This window comes from Silurus meridionalis, chromosome 1, assembly GCF_014805685.1.
Source record: "Silurus meridionalis isolate SWU-2019-XX chromosome 1, ASM1480568v1, whole genome shotgun sequence".
NCBI lineage: Eukaryota > Metazoa > Chordata > Actinopteri > Siluriformes > Siluridae > Silurus > Silurus meridionalis.
Genome location: NC_060884.1, coordinates 21399838 through 21421855, shown reverse-complemented (window position 1 = coordinate 21421855; position 22018 = coordinate 21399838). Strand labels below are relative to the sequence as shown.

At 38.2% G+C, this 22018-nt stretch overlaps 1 protein-coding gene across 20 annotated transcripts in view; it reads left to right on the top strand.

Moving 5' to 3' along the window:
- szt2 (SZT2 subunit of KICSTOR complex) overlaps positions 1 to 22018 on the top strand; it is a 106911-nt gene that overhangs the window by 32506 nt on the left and 52387 nt on the right. For 13 of the 20 annotated variants that reach the window (XM_046857565.1, XM_046857616.1, XM_046857624.1 and 10 more), the window contains 13 exons: positions 134 to 362; positions 672 to 746; positions 899 to 1037; positions 1513 to 1633; positions 2662 to 2782; positions 3641 to 3793; positions 5161 to 5263; positions 5428 to 5542; positions 6515 to 6602; positions 10203 to 10321; positions 12125 to 12289; positions 12681 to 12765; positions 19568 to 19618. In XM_046857565.1, coding sequence (XP_046713521.1) covers positions 134 to 362; positions 672 to 746; positions 899 to 1037; positions 1513 to 1633; positions 2662 to 2782; positions 3641 to 3793; positions 5161 to 5263; positions 5428 to 5542; positions 6515 to 6602; positions 10203 to 10321; positions 12125 to 12289; positions 12681 to 12765; positions 19568 to 19618 — 1564 coding nt within the window. The remainder of the gene's footprint in view (positions 1 to 133; positions 363 to 671; positions 747 to 898; positions 1038 to 1512; positions 1634 to 2661; positions 2783 to 3640; positions 3794 to 5160; positions 5264 to 5427; positions 5543 to 6514; positions 6603 to 10202; positions 10322 to 12124; positions 12290 to 12680; positions 12766 to 19567; positions 19619 to 22018) is intronic. The other 7 variants (XM_046857657.1, XM_046857631.1, XM_046857674.1 and 4 more) reach the window with 2 other exon arrangements.

The window sequence follows — 22018 nt, the reverse complement described above, 5'->3', positions numbered from 1 at the left end:
TGGTGTTAATGTCTTCATTTTTATTTTGAATTAATTAATTACAAATTATATATAAAAACATAATAGGTTCTTATAGTTGCAAAAAGACCTTGCTCATTAAAATTTGTTTTGTAATGACAATACTTTGATCTAGCAGGTTGAAGAAGGTGAGGAATCTCAGATACAACACGAAACAGAGGAGCAGAAAGAGCACGAAGAGATCACTGAGGAGGAGGAGGAGGAGGAAGTAAAGTTGGGAGCTGGTACAGATGACTGTCATTCACAGAGCACTGGTCAGCAGATGGGCAGTAACGCTGACCACAACCTCTCTCCAAAAACTCATTCAGGGATCAGTCTGGAGTCAGTGCAGTCCATTACACACAGTGAGTGTTTCCAAAAACATCTGAGTGATGCTTCTGAGAGTGCAACATAGTGCACCTCAGGCAGGTATCAGGCAGGTTTGTTCATTAAACTTGTTTCTCACTGCTTGTGACTTTGTTGTCAGATTGATCTGAACAGCTTGTTTAGCAGTGTTTAAGCAGTATTTCTGATTTGTTTTAAAATAGACATTATGCTGGATGTTTATAAAGAAATTACACTTTCATAAAAGAATAAGAATATAGTGTGCTAAAAATGACGGATACAATGCATTAAAGATATAAAGGGGAGTTGCCCACCGTTTTTGTTCTCAGGCAGTGGAAAGATCAGGCCGAGCCGAGTTCAGAGTGTCGTCTCCAGCCAGGGAAGTCTGGACTCAGACATGCAAGGTACTAATGAGTCATAATTGCGGTTAGGTTTGATTCTAATTGATTCTGATTGATAGTTGCTATTCCATTCGATTCTGTTTTATTTAAGCTGGTGAACAGCATTTCAAATATAGTTAATGTTATATTCTGTCTTTATATTGTATGTGTGTTAGGTTACGATGGGGGCAGCAGTGACTCAGAATGTGATGGACCCACCATGGACGAGCAAGAGATCCAGAGTCCTCTCATGCCAGATTTCTGGCTCATTATCCAAATTCAAAAGGACAGACTGGAGGTTTTCTCGCACTCTAGGTTTGTCAAGCTGGCATTATAAACTAAAACTGCCCATCACACACTATGCACTTTCAGAAACACAATAACATCCTGTACTTTCCCTTGTCCCAATAGTAGTACTATTCACATATTTTTGACCTTTATTGTGTATTTATTTTTATAAGGAAGGTGCATGTGGATCCATAAAGTAGTCCTTAAAGTCCAGATGTAAAAAAATATATGATATCTAATATTAATATATAGAGAAAATGCAAAACATTCTCTCCTTAAAGTTGCTACCCCAGTAACTAGGGAAAGTACATTTGTAGATTTTATTATACTTTAGGTATATATTTAATATTTATTATTTATATTTAATATTTATTATATTTATATATAATATGAAATTTTATTATCATCAGATTATTAATTCACATGGGTTTCTGTGTAAATTCCCTCTGTGGTTCCTTCTACTGTTTTTTTTATATAGTGCTCTGTTTTTGTGTCTTACAAGGAGTTTTAATTCTGGAAAAGAAAGGCAGTCTGAAGAGGAAGAGGAGGAAGTCCCAGAGTATTTGCGTCTTCATCAGCTTATAGTGGAAGAAATTGGAAAAATCTGCCGCAAAGTCAATCAGGTAAATATTTTTTTTTCCCCACTTTTTTGAGGCATCCATTTAGGAGCTATGAATCATAGTAGGCAGTACGCCATTTGTTATAAGGCATTGTATAGTTTCCTTTATAATTTAGATTTAGAGGCTTTGTTTTTTTGTGTTTTTTTTGTTTTGTTTTTTGCCTTTGTGATTGTGTATGTTGGTAAAAGTTTGCAGGTTTTAGTACTTTTAACTTTGAATGTGTATTGGTGATGTTGGTGATAATGAATTTAAGAAAATAATACTTTTTTCTTTTCTTGTTTTTATTACTCTTTATATTTTTTTTATGTTTGTTTTGGCAGCTTTTTTAATGTTTTAATGTTAGTATTTTTTGTCGTCTGTCAAATCTTTTTTCTGTTTGTTATTGGTTGAGACAAAGCTCAAGAACCAATCTCGAGAGATTTTCCCTGTCTTTGGGTGGTGTTACAGTATCAGCTACGCCAGTGGTCCCCAATCCCTGGGTCAATTGGTACCGGGCCGCACAAAAAGAATACACAACTTACATTATTTCCGTTTTATTTATTATCTGATTCTGAACAATGTTTTATTTTGGAAAATTACCAGATTCTCGCTGCCACATCTGTCTATGACTCACTCTTGATGCATGACATGATGCCTCGGTCACATGTCTTACCTTCATCTGCTACCTTCTTAAAGGGGCTGTTCCGGCCCCTAACACATAATACATTACCGCTAAATTAAAACCCCCAAGCGAGCAAGATAAACAAAAAGACAACACAGTGGATTCATGTTTATTTATTATATTTAGAATATACTAGTTTTTATGCCGGTCATATCTTTTTATTTTGTTGTATTTATCTGCCACACCTTAAAGGCCGGTCTGTGAAAATATTGTCTGACATTGACGTGGTCATTTTAAAGTACTCTGTTAACCAGTCTGTTTGTTTGTTTGTTTTTCATTATCAATGTTGCAAAATTTAAATGACCTTGGATTTCGACAACGAACAATGTAAACAAACTATGATTCTGAGTAATATAATTTGTTTCAACAGCGCCTCCTGTTGCAAGACCTGCATGACAGTCATGTGTGCAATTCACTCCTAGTGGCTGAAAGTGAGGAGGACATCTGGAAAAATGAGCCTCTGTATAGGCAGAGAATGACCACCTCAGATGGTAAATACAATAATTGGTGCATAAATATATCAGCTGTCCCTGAGGCATGATTCTGAAGCAGAAGTGTGGATCTGCCTCCATATTTCCTCTTTGAATTGCAAGGATAAACCTTTTAGAAAAAATATACAAAATAAAAGTCCTGGAAAAGACTCTGTTACAAAAATTTAGTGCGGCAGTTAAAATGCTGTGGTTCTACTCTGGCAAATGAAATAGTTTAATTATTTACAATCTGTTTAATTTCCCAGGAGCAAAATGGTACACCTGCTAGTATTTAAATGTAGCCACTCTAATATGTTTGTTTATATGGGACTTACTGTTTCTCAGTCCAAATGTCCAGTAGGTAGAGTTACAAATGCTATTTGCATATTTCATAGTATTTTGCAGAAGACCCCATTTTTTTGGTCCCTTGTTGTGTTTTTTTTGCATGGCTGCTGTTGGGTCTGAATTAGCACTCTCATTTCCTAACAGAGCAGATCGTTCCGCTCCACTGTGTGCAAATGAATTGAATCCAGAGAGTAATTGTGCTGTGAAACTTCAGTGGCTCTCCAGGGCAGCGTCAGGCACGAGTACTGATAGTGACATGCTATTATAGCCTTATTATACTGAAGACACTTTAGCAGTCTCTCTCTCTCTCTTGTTTTCTTTCCCTCTTTTTTTGCTCTGTTTCATCATCCTTCTTTCACTACTTCTCATTGTCTCGATGTTATTGCATTTCTGTCTTTCTTCATTTTTCTTTCTCTTCTTTCCTTTCACTCATCATTTTTCCACCCTTTTACCCCTCCATCCATTGCTGTCTATTAATATCTGTATTATTTCTATTTTATTTCCCCTCCACCTCTCTCTTTCCATCTGTTACAGACTATAATGCGGACGAAAGCTACCAGCCGAGAGATTACTTGGCTGCGACTATGCACTTCATGCCAGGACACTTTGCGTGTGACGTAGTTTGGAACACCATCATCCAAATCCACCCGCGACTGAAGATGGGGCCCAACATGGGAGTGGCAAGAGGTGACCCACATACACACATGTACACACACTTTTTATGCTTTCGCTAATTTAGATCAGACCATATAAACCCTATGAGGACTGATTTTTTTTCAACATCAAATTATTGCTTTTGTGGGGCCATTACACTTCCTTTTACTTATATAAAGCTGAATCAAAACCGAAGTACCCATTGGTGCGTCTGGCCTGTGTGCGTGTGTGCATGTGTGTTTGTGTGTGTGCAAGGGATGTTTTTAAAATGTTTTCAATCAATCAATTCACATTTGCCATTTCTGGTTTTATTGAAACATTCTAAGGAGAAATGGCTACAGTATTTGTGTGTGTTGGTATGTGCTGGTAATCACATTTTATTATAAATATTGGTGAAAACTTTGGTGTGTTTGAGTGTTTATTGTTGATGTTGGTATTTAATAATATTTTATAGTGCATACTGGTGTTTAAATATGTGTGTTGGAAAATGTTAGTGTTTAATTTTGTGTGTTAGGAGCAGCATCTGTTGCTGTTTGATGCTGGTGTTGGTTTGTAAATGTTGGTGTTTGGTAAAGTCTGACTTGTTGATGCTGAAGAATGGTCGGTGTTCATTATTGGTGGTAAATTCTGCTGTTTGATGGTGTGTGGTGGTGAATGCAGGAATTCAATAATGTTTGATGAATGTTGTTGTTTGATAGTGATTGTCGGTGTAATATAATGTCAGAATTTAAATGTTTGCGTTTGTATTTTTCGGTAAATGTTGGGTTTAATGTGTGTTGCAGAATGTTGGTGTTTGGTAGAGTTTATTGTGAAATATTTATTTTTTTTGATGGTGAATTTTCTTGTCTGCCAGTGACTTACTTTAAATGGTGATCTTCAAAGGCATGTGTGATGTTTGATATTAATTGAATAGGGTTTTTTTGTCACATATACATTACAGCACAGTGAAATTTGTTTTTTGCATATCCCAGCTTTGTTTAGAAGCTGGGGTCAGAGCACAGGGTCAGCCATGATAGGGCGCCCCTGAAGCACAAAGGGTTAAGGGCCTTGCTCAAGGGCCTAAGAGTGGCAGCTTGGTGATACCGGGGCTTGAACCCCCGACCTTTCGATCAGTAACCCAGAGCTAAACAGAGAACACATATGGTGCTTTGTGTTATTAAATGTTTCTATTTTGAGAGGCTGTAGTGTATTCTAAGACTATAGATACAAGCTTCTTGGTTAGAATTTACCTTACTCTGCTACGATCCTAATTTCTAGAGGAAATAGTAAATGTTCTTAAATTTTCATTGTACAAGTTGTATATTTCTTTTTTTTTTGTATAATTTAGTAGAGCGATTGTAGTTGCCATTAAAGTTAATAAATGACAATTGCTATTTAAAGCACGTTTTATTCTCTATCAGCAATCCAGGCTCTGCGGTCAGTTTTGAGTGCCTTCTGTGTGGTCAACCGCAAGAACATGTTTGTGTATCAGGAACGCACCACCAAATCAGTTTTCTACCTCAGGTCAGTGTGGTAGTCTGATAGCCTCTATTATATCTGGCTTATGCTCTTATTACTCTTTAGTTATTTATGCAGGCTGCTTACCCTTCTTAGATGCAATATTTTTTTTTAATTTGTAAAAAATGTTTCTCTCTCTACTGGACTAATCCTCCGATTTCTCTCACCAGACTATCAGAAACCTCTCAAACAGGGGCCTACAGTGATCTGGATATGAATCTCCACTTTTCTCGCTCCCTGGGTTTGGCTCGCAGTCAGGAGCCTCTAGGATCTGAAGATCTTACGGTACAGTTCACACACACTGTTAAAGTTTTTTTAATAATTAAATTAAAAGCTGCCACTGTTTGGCCCTTGAGCGAGGCCCTGAAACTTTCAACTGCTCAATTGTAGGTTTAAAATATAGAAATAAAATGTGGTGTTTTTACACTTTTTCTCTGTATAAATGACACAAGCATGCAAATGCAGTACATCCAGAATCAGCTCTTTAAAAAAAATAATAATAATAATTACAAGATGGAAAATTCCCACATTCTTAAGATTTTCTGTAACTTTTTTCCTTACTGGATGTAGCTAATTTAATGAGTGACACCAGTGTATCATTTCATAACAGCAGTTATTTGACTGTGCAGCATATTTAGTTTGCATAAAAAGAGTCAGTGCATGTAGAATAAAACACAGCCAATAAATGTGCTTGAAATGAGTTTAAGGCAACTGAGTGATTGTTCTGCTGTGCTATAAACAAATTAATCGTGAGAGCAAATTTAATCTATTTTAACAAAATAGCTTTGTATTATTAGTTATGAAAACAAGAATTGCCAGCATGCTTTACAATTTGAGTATTCCATACAAGTTTTAGGATAATAGGAAAGATTATTGTTCTTAGTAGCATTTCCATGTATGCCTGGCTTTACCATTGCACTGTACATGTTTTTGTATGCGGTGTGTTTTATAGGCTACCTTTAAACACATCAACTATCAGGATACTGAAGCCTGTAGAAGTCATTTCGGCTTCGGTTAGCAAGCAGACTTATTGCTGTGTGATTTATTTACTCTGCTGGGTATAAAACAGGAAGATGTCCTTCAGTTTAGGAGCTTGATGAACCATAGAGTCCTCCTTAAGGAGGAATGATCCACAGAGCAAGCTAGGAGGATCTTACTTTGTGAACTAAAATAAATAAATAAACTAGGCAACAAGGTTGTATGAGAGACAGAGTGAGAATTGAATTCATGTGTGTTGGATATATTTCTTGTTTCCAGGGCTCACGGTCATCTCTGGAGGGCTCAAGGCCAGTTGGACAGGTGGACAAACACATTCTGCTGTTAGTGCATGGAGTGGGATGTGCAGGTGAGAGAAAGAAAGTGGCAGTGTGTGTGTGTGTGTGAGTGTGTGAGAGAGTGAGTGTGTCTGTGACCGTGTGCTCTAATCTAGACATGTATTCACAAAATTACAAATGGGTCAGTGTTTAAATATAATATTAAGCTAAACCCTGGTTAGAAATGCTTTAATTTTGAAGATAATTATTCATTATCATTATTTTTTTATTTGATTCAGTATGGTTTTAGTACGCAATCCATTTGCCTTGAATCTCATTTCTTTTCACGCCATTACACGTTTATGAAAATAGCAGAAACGAGAAGGAATTGCTGCCATGTGTTGCATTATGCAGTGATGTGTGTGTGTGTGTGTGTGTGTGAATTTGAAATTCATGCAGTACCGCTTACATCCTACTAGGGAATGCTGTTGCTCTTTGGACAGCTTGTTACACGGTTAAAGCAGTGATGTCACCACTTTGTCTCTTTGTCTTCTCACTCTGCCTGTCTCTCTTATCTATCCCATCTCTATTCTCTCACTTTATTATAATCGGTTTATATTTAATTGGTAAAACAGTATTTTGCACAATATTAACCAAGCTTTAGGAATGCATTTTGAAAACGATGAATGAGTAAAATATAAAATCAAAAAGCTCTGATAACTACTAATAATAGTTTTCTTGTTATTACCATCATGACTCATCACTATCACTGTACAACTGTGACAGTAACAACAACAGCAGTGAAATGGGGATGGGCGGGTACGATGTAAGAGGTGGGGTTGAGCAGTCTGTTGTAGGAGTTGCATGGTTTTATGGGAGGGGATGCAGTTCAAGCGATATTTTTTCTGTGTTTTTACTATCAAAACCTGGGGCAATTATTGGTATACCTTTATCAAAACAATTTTCTTTCTCATAGTAAAGCTCACACAGGATCCGACTGATTAAATAGAAAGGGTGACATTTATGTTCCTAACATTCCTGCGTCTTGTCTCTGTAAGACTCTTTGGAGTGTTGGAATTTTGTCCTTGATACAAATGCCTAACGATTCCTTTGTGTTTATGCTATTCTAATTGGCAGATGTTTTTGATCCTTTTATTTATTTTTATTGACTTTGATTTGTTGTTTGATTAGTTTGAGTTTTAAGGCCTTAAATTCCATTAGCTTGCTTGTTAGACTGTTAGCACATTCTGTTAGCACATTTTTCTATTGCTTTTTTACAGCAATATATATATACACAGTGGAACCCGGTTATGTCGATGTCCTAGGGGGTTGCCAAAAAGCATCGAGATAACCGATGATCGAGATAAACGAAAATCAATATGGCGGCAGTATATTAACGTGCTTGAAATTTCTTTATGTACATGATGTGCGTTATTAAATGAGAATGTGCATGCACGTGTTTTTAGAGTTTTTTTTTACTCAACAGCGTTGCCGCGATTTGTTTGATGAAGGCATGCTATAAAAATGTACGTACATGTTTATCTGTCAGGAATCCACCTGCCACGCCCCCTTCGGCGTGGCAGGTGCTTTTTTTGGCCGCTTTCTCTGAAGCTCTCGGCTTCAATCGCGCACATATGGTGCTCGTCTATCATCATCACCAGCTCCTATTTAAACTTCCACACTCTCACCGTCCGTTATTGTTGGTATATGTTGGTTCACGGCGGTCGTTGTTATCGCTCATGTGTATCCCGGTACGTGCCTTCCCACCGGCACTCTCTCAACGGCTGCGCTTTTCTTCCCAAAGCGCATCGCGGATTCCCCCTGATTCTGCAGTTGATGATTCTATGCTTTTGCTCCTACCAAGCGCGGCTTTCGCCTCCCGTTCATCGCATAACATTTGACAACAAAAGGCATATGTGCACTAACTAACAGCAGAGATAACAGCGAGGTCGGTTAAGAACTAAATTCTCGCTTTGTCTAAGCATTTTTTAATCGGTTATATCGATTCTTTTACGTCGACGGACCCTAATATCTCGAGCACAAGGGGGGGCAAATTTGCCATTTAACGTCGGTTATCTCGATCCGCATGACCAATCACCGGCTTTTGCCACGTCACCATCTCACTACCGTATTTTCGCGTATATAAGACGCGTCTTATAAAAAGTTTTACATACCCCTCAACCAGGGTGCGTCTTATATACGCGAAAATACGGTAGTGAGACGGCACTTTGCAGCCGCAGAAGAACTCGCGGAAGTGGTGGAAAAATCTAGCCTTATAGATGCTACAGGTGTAGGCCACTTTTCAAAACTGTGTGTCAGAGTGAAATGACTCGAGAATTTAATTTTGACACTGGTTAGCTTTTTGTAAAAACGAACTACACCCCGCACGTTTTTTGTGAGCGATCTTTGTGTTTGCAATGTTGGAGAATATAATAAAAGTTTGTTTTGAGAATCGACGGTGGTTTGTATTGTATACTGGTAAATCTCTGCTGTTAGTTGGTGTACATATGCCTTTTGGTGTAAACAAAACAAAAATGTATGTACATTTTTATAGCATGCCTTCATCAAACAAATCGCGGCAACGCTGTTGTGTAAAAAAACCTCCAAAAACACGTGCATGTACATTCTCATTTAATAACGCACATACGTACACATATATATATATATATATATATATATATATATATATATATATATATATATATATGTATATGTACCGTAAATTAATACTTTTCTAGTTTTTAATACTCTAATCAACATGGCCATGGATAAATATGGATGCTTATGTAAGTAAATGTATGTTTATTATAAGTGAAACCAAACTGAACATAGAGCATAAAGACAAAATATTCTTGTAAACTGCTTATTTCTGTACGATCAAAGTTTAAGTTCGTTTCGGCGTTATAAGGAAAAAAGCCACAAAAATGCGCCGGCCCGTTTGTCGACCCCAGAGGGTTAATTGGCGAATGTGTGCATAATGGCGAATTTTGTTGCTTGATTTTAGACTTGCTGTATCAGGAAAACAAATGTGTAGTGATTAAAAAAAAAGTTTTTTGGTGGAGTTTTATTCTTTTTATATATGAGTAAAGAAAGAACGTCATGAATAAATGTTTGTTGCGATGAAGGTTTTAATTTCGCCTCTTTTTATTTATTTTTATTTTTAATAAAAAAATGGTCAATCAGAAATGCACACTGCATTATTCTACATACACACATTATATATATATATATATTTATACAGGTGCTACACACCTAAAAACTTTTAAATACAATAAAATATACTAATATCAAGCAAACTAATCGAAATACTCTATACAATATTTTGTATTAAGTAATAAAAAAATTATAATTTATAAAAAATAAAAAATAAAAAAAATCACTTCGAGGACAGGTTTGTTCGTACCCGTGAAAGTTCGTGAAGTGATTTTTCGTAAAGTAGGGAGAGCATATCTCCTCATGATGTAAGAGCTATAAATACTATCCAATACAAAAAAAATATATTTAAAAAAATTTTAATAGTCAATTAATTACAAATCATGTAGAGGCTTGAAAGGAAGGTGATTATGTACATGCTCTTTGATTAGCCTTTTTTTTTCTTTTCGTCCACTTGGTAGTAAAGTTACAGAGCTTGAATATTTAATAGTGCCTATCAGTGGAGTAGAGATTATATTGGTCCTTGTTTTTTTTGTCAGGTCCGGAGATCACAGATGAGTTGGTGAAAGTTCTAAGAAAGAGACTAGACGAAGCCACACTCGACATCATCACTGTAATGCTGGTTAGAAACTGCAAACTGACCCCTGCAGATGTAGAGGTACTCACAATGTCTTTCCATTCCCATTTGTGCCATTTTTAACTGGCCTTTAAATAGAGTACTGCATATGGAGTTATTTTCCTATTAAAAGTAATAATACATAAACACAACAATGAGAGTTTATTTATTTGTGAATAGATTTGTACTAAATTTACATATAAACTTGAGGGCTTTACTGTTGACTGAAATATCTTTGTATTTTAAGGAGGATTAATGAAGCAGGGGACTTCACAAAGCTAATGATGAGGGGCTAAATACAAAACATTACAATTTGTTTTGTGAAATTGTTAAAATTATGCTCATAAAATTGTAGGCTGCTTTGTAGACTATTAGAGTGTGACATGAAGTGTCAACTGACTGAACAAATTATAATTCACAAAAAGCTCAAAAGCAAAAGGGGCTATAAAAATATTGAATATTTGTGTTACATAAATTTCTTTGCCACTGTTGTATTTCTCATTAATCTACACTCAGTACCCCATAATGACAAAGTGAAAAACAGAATTCTATAAATGTCTGTAAATGTTTTGTTCTGCGGAGGCCAAATTAGAGGTTTTTGGCTCTAAACGTTGTCTTTGCTAAAAGGTAGAGAAGGTGAACGAATGATTGAGTGATTCATTATTGAATTAGTTTAATGATTAATTAGATTATGAAAAATTTGATTGAGATTAATGTAGGATTAGGCTGCAACATAACAAAATTGAAAAAAGCAAAGGGGGTCTGAATAGTTTTTGAGTACATGATATACACCAATCAGGATTAACATTATGGCCACTGACAGTGAAATGAATAACACTGATTCCGCACTGGAAAAAAGAGATACAGGCAAAAGTTCACCAAGCAGAACTTATTTTCTTTACTTTCATTTTCACCCACGTGCTTTCCTATCCAGTACTCACGGCTGGGCTCACCCACAGTCTCGCGATTCGGGCCGCCTTACCAGCTTGACGTCCGCCGGTGCCCACTCTTGGTTTGGCCCGCCTTACTTTGCGCCCGAGCTTAATCATTGTTCGGTGACCCTTCCGCCTTTACTTGGTGGCTCTCTTCCCGAGGCTGGTGTCTCACTCCTCTTTATTGTTGTCGCTGGATTGAAACAGAGTGCACTGATTAGTCTCATCAGATGCAGGTGTTTTTTACCGCTGGTTCCACCCAACACCGCCCACCACTCGCCCACCACTAGCACATACTCCAATGCCCGACTTAGACCAGAGACCCGTTCAGCCTGAGCTGACTCAACCTGATAGAAAGGTGTCAGAATACACAGGGTTAAGACTGTTTGGACAGAAAAAGGGTGGCCAACACAGTGTTAGGCAGGTGGTCATAATGTTATGCCTTATCAGTGTCAAATATCTGGTTTTATAAAGCTGTTTAAGACAATGTCTGTTGTTAAATGCGATATGTACAAATAAAATAAAATAGAATTGAATTGTATCTGTATGTGCATAAATATGCAGCTCAGAGTTGGGAATTAGCAGTGGTTGTAGTAGAGACTATTTATTTATTTATTTATTTATTTATTTTTCATTTGACCTTGACTATGCCTTCTAACAATCTTGGATGACTTAGTAAAAGAATGCTTGTTTTTAAATAGTAATAATAAAAGAAAAAGAAACAAATGTGCAGGCTGGTACTTAAATTATGTATTTAAAAATATATTTTTTGAAATTAGACATAAGCAAAAAATATATATATATATTTTCTTTACTTTTAATTGGGCCTGAGCTCATAGAATAATTTGTCATTCTTTTTGTCAGAGATACAAATGTATTTATCTCTTTATTTTTCTCAATACCCCATTTGCAGTTTATTCAGCCTCCTGGCTCTGCTCCTACTGAGGTGATGGAGTTCAGTCTGCCACAGTACAGCGTCCCATGGATCAGAGCTTTGGCCCATTATCTCCGCCAGAATCTGCTCATTTTCCTGCATATTCCCAAATACACAGACAGCAACATGGAGCACCACTTCAAGGTAACTCGTACCCTCCATGTGCCCCTTGCTGCTTTGCTCCTAAATCCATTCACATGCTGATTTTAATGCACTCTGGACTTTGTTTGTTCAAATGCATCTCCCGTCCATAGTTACATAGTGAATTTCAATGAATAAACAGACGCTAAATGTTATGTGGTGTAGTAGTTTTAGGTCAGGGTGCATTAATAAAGGACTGTTTTTTTTCTTCAGTCCCAGCTATTCAACCTCCAAAAATAGGAGTAGTGCTGGAAAAGTTCAACCTCAATATGATAGACAACTTTCTCTCTCTCTCTTTTTTTTCCTCAGTGCTTTCTTGGTCTTTCAGTGTGTTCTGTAATCAATCCACCCACCTCTCTCTCTCTCCCTCACTCTCTCTCTGTTTCACTTTTAGCACCACTTCCATTTGAGCAGTGATCTACCTGATTCCGATATCTTTCTCTACAACAAGCCTGGAGGCCAAGGAACAGGTGGCAAAGGTACATTCTCTCAGTTCCACCACACTGACTTTCTACTTCCCTTTTTTCTTTCTATGTGAGTCTTTCTTTCTGTCGTCCTCTCTCATTCTTTTTTTTTTTACTACAGAATGCTTTACTGACATGAGAACTGACTGTGGTTTTTAATCATATATGCCTTCATTGGTCGTCCACTTAAATTGGAACACCAGTGCACCGATTTATTTAAAAAAGTTATCCAGTCAGCCAATCATTGGGCAGCAGCACAATGCATCAGTTAATGTTCACATCAAACATCAGGATAGGAGAAATGTGTGATCCCTGCTTCCTCAAATATTCCGATTTTAAAATCGGAATGTTTACTTATGATGTGGATTGACTGAGTGATGCAAAGCTGCAAGCTTAATCCTTCTAACTTTCATTGCTTCATTCTAAGCAGTATATGACGTAGCCACAATTCTTAAAGAAAATCTTAAACTGTGATTACTTGTGTATGAATAATTTGTTACTTGGGCTATATGTATCTTTCCAGATACTTCTCATTTAAAGTAAGCTGTGTTAATCTTGGTTAAATCTTATGTAAAGCTTTACTCTCATATCTAGGATTACCATTTCATATTTTCCTTGCAGGCTGCCTTAAAACACAGCATGGGGAGCGGAGAGACCTGTTAAACCTCAGACTCCTTATTCAGTTATCTATCATAAAACATATTATTCAGTATCCGCTATGAATTATTCAATTCCAGTAAAACTCATCTAAACTCATCCTAAAACCCATCTAAACAGTATACAGTAATCAGAGTCAGGACAGGACATTTAGATCTGCCGAGTGCGAGTTTGTAGGAGTTAAAATAGATGTCTGTTGGCACGAAATTATTTTCAGCTCAAATCAGCACCGCATGGCATCCAGGCCAAAGCACAGCTAAACGCTGGAAATATTGAGAATCTGTGTAAAGACATTAATCCTGCTTTGGTGTACTGAAAAGACTGTCCTTTTGATCGACTTTAAAGTGTGCAAATCATTTAAAGAGTTTTCAATCCATTTGCAACATCATTCAATATAGCAGTGCCAACACATCAGCAGCAAGAAGTGAAATGGAGTCGTGCACCATGGAAACCAACAGCACATTGGTTTTGTGCACTGTTTGGTGATAATTGGTTACAGAGTCGAAGACTTTTACAGTGAAAGCTGTGAATCTGTCGGAGAAAAGAAACAAACGAGTCCTTACAATGAATAAATAGCCTATTTAGAGAGAACAAGTTATGGTGAAGTGCATACTAACGAGGAAATCAGGGTTGACACTCCTTTCGTTGACTACTGTAGTATCCCTAGCAGCAACAAAAACACCCCTAGGCTTTCCATTAATTGGATGCAGAACTCACCAAGTAGCTTATAAGTAGCAAATCAACAGTCCTAGAAAGAATAGAACGAAGCAAGAAAATACATGCATATATTCTTTAGTCCTGAGGCAAAAGACCTGGTTAATCTCATGCGAAGAAAACAGTTACCACGCAGTTTCTTGTTCATTTGGAATGCTTTCACCTTTCTTTTAAGGAGACGGCTCCTTAAATCAGTAATTCATCAACTGAAGTGGAGTGTCATACTCAATGGACTTCAGTCAGCGTAAATATTCAAAAGATTATGAAAGTTTGGGTGCTGGATGTTCACCCTTAATTGTATGTCTATGGGGTTGATCTCATTATTTAAATGTCCTTACAAAAACAAGACAAAGGCAGTAGTGTTGCTGAAGCAGAGTCAAGTCAAGTTTATTTCTATAGCACTTTTCACAACAGAGCAGCTTTACAGAATTTTAAGAGTTAAGGTGAGCGGTGTGCATTTATCCCTGATGGGCAGCCATAGTGACTGTGGCAAGGAAAAACTCCCTTAGATGACATGAGGGAGAAACCTTGAGAGGAAACAGACTCTAAAGGGGAACCCATCCTCATTTGGGTGACATCAAGAGTGCGATTATAAATCATTAAACAATACAGAACACTGGAGAGTGAGAACTAACATGAGCACTGGAGTGTAAGATTATGAGTAATGTTCTTTCTACAGTCTTTTACAGTCATTTGTGGTTATAAAACTAGGAGCTACTGAGCAACTCATAAAATAGCTCAACATTTGCGATTATCACAGATCCAACACCAGGTTCTCCACGCCAGAGCTTTTAAACACTCAAAGAGGTCCAGTGTCAAAACTCCACATGAAGTGGAATCCAAATGGCGCTGGTACGTCTCTACCCCTTTGTAAAGGTCCACAATCTTCTTGAGTGGGACGTGACTGGGCTGGCGCAACCCCAGGATGCCTCGGGATGGTAAAGAGAGAAAAGCAGGGGAGAGGAATTAGCGTAGATGCTTTTCATGATATTAACAAGCAGACTACTTGTAGTACTAGTGCAATGTGGCTGATCTGGAAAGCAGGTTAGAAGGAAGATGAGTGAGACAGGCTGTGTGTGAGACAGTCGTAGGGTATAAGGGACAGCACATGAGACAGGAAGTGGGTGAGACAGATGATGAATGAGGCTGGCGGTCGGTGGGACAGACGAGTGAGGTAAACAGGCAGATGATGTGTGAGGCTTGCAGAGGGTGAGAGGTTACTGGGTGAAACTGTTATTGAGTGAGACACTGATGAATGAACAATGAGACTGATGATGAGTGAAACAATCTGTGAGGTTTAAAATGTTTAATGATAAGCAAGCTCTAAGCATTGCTATTAGATTTTGGTCACATTAGGGTTCCATTTTTGTACAGTATTAAATTTTTTATGATATACAACTTTAAATGAAACAAAATGAAAGAAACAAGGTAAGCTGGAGTGCTTATGGGTGAGCTGGATACACTGATCTGAGTACTATGTAGGAGTTACATGAGTTATATTCTAATGAGTACACTGACATCCCACTTTCAAAAATTCCTATCCTGCTCTGGCCCCCAAACTAATGCACAAGTCAGGGAAAATTTGAATTGTTGTGACCTTGATGTACATACCTGCTGATGCTGACATTGAGAATCTGAAAGCAGTTAAACTGTAGCATAACGTCAATGGTTTGTGACTGAACGAGTTTTGAGATAAACACTGTGTAGAAATAAACACAGTGTCGTGGGATTTCATGACTTCAGTCTCGGTACTCGTGAATCCCACTCTCATTTTACCAGCTGCTTTTGGAGAATTTTCTACAGAATGACATCCCAATAAAGATTTATTTCTGAGTTGCACTGGTCTGACCCACGCTATAGAAAAGCAGCAGCAGAGGAATCATTTCCAAACTTTGTTAATTTCATAAAGACTGACTTGAGATGGACTTACAGGGTGATGGATAATAAAGCTAGGCAAGTTTAATTTAAAGGGGTAAAAAAAGATGTCATGCATTAGAATTGGCTAGTAGAAAATTTTTTTTTTATGTTTTTAAATTGACTGGCATTGGCCAGATTGGCCTGTTTTAGCTTTTTTCACAAGCCAATGTATTTCAATTCTTTTCAGAAAAGTGTAAGAAATCTTGACTCACGGGCCACAGAGGGCTTTATATATTACAAATTGCTTCTGTAAAATCATCGCTTTAGTTGCCATCTTTAAGTACAGGTCTAAAAGTTAAACCTTGTGCTTGTTAAAGGCACTTTGTGCTTCACTGATATATTTATTTAGGTTGACTATAACGCTGATATTTAGATTTAATCTTTGGTCATGCCCAGCTCTTGCAGTTACCGGTGTTTTTATACCTAGTATTAAAGTCTAAGTGCCCTGTGTTGGTTGTGAAGAGAAGAACTCAGTCCAGCACATAACTGAGAAGTGACTCAGTAATTTAATATGATAATATGTCTGGCTAATAATAATATGTCTGGCTGTCGTGGGATAATTGGCAGGTGGAAGCAGGAAGGCTGCTGGTGTATCAAGCCTGGAGCGACTGTCGGCTAATTAAATGATGACTCTTCAAAATACTGGCCAAGCGTATCGTGAGTTGTTCAGGTACCGATTTTGCGCCTCGAGTCTTAAAATTAAGCAGGCTTAATTTTAGCAGAACTGTGGGTTTGGATAATAACGACTGCGTGGGGTTTTTGGCCTCGGTTCAAGGATGTGTGGGTTTAATCTTGTTCAGCTGCAGTCACGGATTAAGCAGCGTGGGCAGCGTTTTGTGCCTCTATACGTGCAGCACAGGTGTGATATCCGACGCTGATGGGACTTTGAAGTCCAGCTGTTTCCTTCTTGTATCCTACTGCAGAGAGTGTTTGCATTTTAAAGACGACTTCTAGACAGACAGAAATCCTCTTTGATACCAGGCTAGGCACTCGTCTGATCAGTAAGCCAATCCCTCACTTTCTAACCTGCTGTCCTTTTACCTATTTTTCATTAACATCTCTATTCATTCGCTTGAAGCTCATTTTTATATACCAAAATTTCAATCCAATTTTAGATTCGTATCCCACTTGGTAGTTAAGTCTGCTCTGCCATGTGTCAGCTCGCAACCCGGGAGGAGGAGAGATAATACTGCCTTCATGTGCTGTCAAATTTATTAAAAGGCCTAAATGTCACTCCGTGTAGTAATTAGTGGAAGCTTCAATTCCAAGTTTGCCGGGTTTACTGACCTTTACACTTTCCACATGACGGGGGAAATTATGCTTTTATTAGTTAGTGGTAAGGTTTAGTTATTCTAAGTGCGGTTTACTTTTAATAGTTACAAGTTGACCTTAGATAATGAGGCTGCTTTCACATACCCAATGTTCCATTTGCATCGAACCCTGCTGCATTTTTCCCTTTGGTCGTTTGTAAAGGTGAGAACACAGCAGTCTCACTCGGTTGAAGACCAAAACAACCTGTCTGAGACCATCTCAGCATGGTGGTGAAGGTTCCAATCGAACTGTAGCGTGCTTTGATTGCAATGAGAAAGCGATCCAGTCCTGAATAGACTCAAATGCATAAAGTGAACCAAACATGCTGTGTTTTGGGATGGAGGTGACATTTTTATCATAGATTTGAGCGGATAAACTGAGCCAAAGGACACAGTTAAGTGCTGTGGGAGTACACTATATGGACGAGGGTTAGTGGTGGACACATGACCCTAAGAGTTATGTACTTTTTTGAACATCTAAATCCACATTTAGTCCCCATTTGCTGTTATGATAACCTTCACTCTTCTGGGATGATGTTCCACTAGCTTTTGGAGGGTGTTTGTTGAAATATGTGCTTTTTCGGCCACTCGGGTGTTAATAAAGACAGGTACTGATGTAGGGTGGGGAGGCCAGGGGTGCAGTCAACGTTCCAGTTCTTCCCAAAGGTATTCAGTAGGGTTGAGTAGCTCTATAGCAGGCCACTTAAGGTTTTCCACTCCAACCCATGTAAACCAAATCTTCATTGTGCTTCCTCATGCACAGAACAGGTCATGCTGGAACAAGTTTGGGCCTCCTAGTTGAAGTTAAGGAAAAATTTACTGCTACTGCATCCAAACACAATCTATTCAAGTGTGTGCCTCTGAATCAGTGGTAATAATTTGGGGAAAAACCAAATTTGACTGAAAAAGTCAGGTGTCCCAATGCATATCCATACTTATTCTTCTTGTCCATAAATCAGTTAGGGTAACCAACACAACTACACTTTTATTTTCTCTCATTTTGAACTTGGTGCTTTTTGATGTTATTGATTTTGAATGTGATATTTCAATAAATTAGATATTTTATATTTTTATTTCTATTTAAGTATTTTAACCATTTTTTTGGGTGATTGAGGACAGGTGGAGCTTGAAAATCCACCACCCTCTAAATAAAAAAATAAAAAATTGAGAACCACTGAGTTATACAAACATTTAATCATAATTCTGAGTAAAGAAAACATTTTGTACTTGTTTAATTTGTATGTTGCATCTGTAACCATTGGTTGTCTAATATGCAATATTATAGTAGAAGGAAATGCTAAAATCAGGCTAGATAACTAGCTAATGTTAGTGGGGCATGTGAACTCAAAGGATTTCTGATGAAGATGTAGTGAGTTGGATGGGCATGATAATCTAGAATATGTGATTCAGCCAAGAAAAAATGGAACCAGTCACTGGACCATGTTGAAGAAACTGAACTTCTCTTAGTGGGATACCAGGAGCTCCAGGCAAGTTTCTTCTTGTCTGTGCAGAGAAAGGTTCTCTTTTTGTCTGCTTGGGTTTCTTCTGGGTTCTCCAGCTTCTGTGGTAGTTTATTGGGTACATTGGATTGGTAAATGCATATGTGTGCGCATGGTGTCCTATGTTGGATTGTATTTCTGCCTCAGTGTTCCTGTGATTAACTTCTGATGGTGATTAATTAAGATTTATTGTATATTTATTAGCCAACAAGTACCAGTTTAGTCAGTGTTACAGAGGATAAAAGAATGTCCTCCTCTCATTGAGAAAGTAGGGTTGCTTTTGTTCTCGCAGATGGCTGTGGATTTGTCTGAATTAATTTATAAGTTGTATTGCAACAGTACAAAAGTGGACCAAACGGAGCTTTTACTCTCCTTATAATAAACAGTCAACTAAAACACTTCTGTTATTGCAGCAAGTATTGATCAGAGAGAGAAAGAGATTCCTAAATCCAAGCATTCACTTTTTTTAATGAAAGGTTTAAATACTTTTGTAACTAGCAGTGTAAACAAACTCGGCTTAAACTGGTGAACATGAGAAATCGGAAATATGTAAAGATCTGAGGTACAACATTTATTTTCCGCACTCAATGCAACTTTGTGTCTTTCTCTTCTCTCCTTCACTTCTTGTCTCTGTCCCTGTCTGTGTGATTGAGTCTCTGCGTCATGGTGTGTTCTTTTCTGTGCTCACTGTTGTTGTGGGTGTTCTTTGTTGTGACTCAGGTACCATGTCGGAGCTCGTTCAGAACCTCTTCCCACCCTCACAGTTCCAAGGTACCACAGCTCCATTTCCCATCAGTGTTTCTCTTCCTGGCTGTATGTGTGTGTGTGTATGAGTGTGGTTCTGCTCTTACTTATTCAGCTTTGTTTAGTTTGTGGTGCCTTATTTGTTCTAAAATCCACAAAGCCACGCTTAGGCCTGCATGAGATGGGCTGCTAGCAGCTGTTATTTCATTTCATTTATTTTTGTCCTGTGGTCCATCGGAGAAAAAAAAAAAGTGCTTTATGTCAGTATTGTGAAAATTTGCTTCACGCTTTCAGAGAAAACTTTTTAAAAAACGCCAACAGTTTTTGTTTTCACGGCTGAATGCGGTTTTCCCTGAAATCTTTCTCGGGTTTGTAGCATGGAGTAATGTTGGGTGTTTGTGCTAACTCAGAGTGTGTGAGCTTTTTGAAATGTGCTCATATTTAGTATTTATGATAAATATCCTTTTGCAAATAATGCTGTTTTTTTCAGGCTCTTTGTGTAGATCCATTTACGTTTGCACACATGCTCTGATGTTGACAACTGATGGATATCAGATGTAGGATGAAGTATAAAGAAATGTATTTGTCCTTATAAGATTTTGTGATTGTAAATGCAGTTTGCATCGTGCAAACTATTATACAGAGTTTAACCCTATTTAGAATATTAATTGGTAACTCTCTGTAACTGTAGTTCCATAGTAAATTGTTTGTGTCATGTTGATGGATTGGGATACTCACAGATAGCCATAAAAAAAAAGGCAAATAGATTTTTTTATGCTCTGTTCCACTGTCTCATGCCACATTTTTATTGAGCTGTGATAGAATTACAGCTGACGCAAATTCTGTTGTCTCTGTCTTTAGGTTTCGGTCATGTGAATGTACATACGGCTGAAACTTTTCCTGATAAAAACGAAGCGTTTTGTAATGCTCAATGAACAGGGCGAACTGAGCAATGTGAATTCAGGAGCAATGTTGAAGTAAGCTGTCTAGTAAGCAGGATGCAGTAGTATGGCAAGACTTTTTTTCAAGCTTGTTATTGATGATAAATCATTCTTTTGGTACTAGTGTGATCTTCGCACAGGAAATACACGATACATTTGACTAAATATTTAAGATTTCTTTCCCACTTGTTAACATAGTTGTTTTGCAGCGAGTAAAGTAATAATGGCAGAACTGAGCTAACTTAGATTGTTGACATGATCACTGATTTACAGCTCTTATGGGTCTTAGAGGAACACCCACGGCTGTCTGGAGGGCACAGAAGACAGAAGAGTCGGTCAGGCCTCATCAAGCCTCTCGTAATGTTGTGTGGTAAATAGAGCTTTCACTAAATAAAGGGCGAAGACACACAGCTTGGATGAACACTCCATCATTACAATGATTGTACAACACAGCCTCTCTCTCTCTCTCTCTCTCTCTCTCTCTCTCTCTCTCTCTCTCTATCTTCTTCTCTTTCACAAAATCAAAATCACCACAAAAATCACATTGCAGTGGTTGGAGAAGGAGAAGTGGCCAGTTATTGGTCGTGTGGGTTGTGAGCAACACATGTCCTACTGCAGGAGAGAGAGAAAAGGGGAGAGAGAGATGGAATGCTAGAAAGAGTAAGGAGAGAACGACAGTGACTGAGCGAGGCTGAAACAGAGAAAAAGAGAGAAAAAGTGAGGAGGTGAGATGCGATGAAGAGGAGAGATAAAGCAAGGACTGCAGGTGGTGTGCGTGACCCTCGCACTCATCCATCATCTGTGGAGTATGATTCACAGTGCTAATGGTGTGCACTAATAACAGCAGCTAGATAAACACACACACGCGCACACATACACTGAACGTGACTGCTGTAGCAATGCAGCTGTTTCTTGCAGAGTGAAAGAGCCATTAAGCTCTCTCTCCACTAGAGGCATGCCACTCACATTGTCTAGGCTCGGTGTGTGGAAAGCTGGGCATGCATACATGACTTGTACAATCCCAACAGATTTTAAAGAATAGAACATGCACACGACAGAGTTTTTTGGCATTAGGGCACACACGCTTTACATTTAGACAAACATGGGGTAATGCGGTTCATTGTGTAGTCGAGGGAAGGAAAGGTTTGGAATGAATCAGACCTTTAGGTTACTTACGTAACCCCGGTTCTCTGATAACATGAGTGAGGTATCTCACTATGGGAATCGCCTCGGGCGTGACCAATCCTGGAAGCATCAATCACACCACGTCTGTCGGCTGACAGACCAATCACGACAGTGATGCGGGAGTCCCGCCTCCCTATATACACCGCTGCTGGCGGTCCCTGCCTCATTCTCACATATCTCTTCTCCGTGCACTGCAAGGAGGGAAGTGTGGTGAGATACCTCACTCATGTTATCAGAGAACCGGGTTACGTAAGTAACCTAAAGTTCTCTTTCAAACATTCGCTCGGTATCTCACTATGGG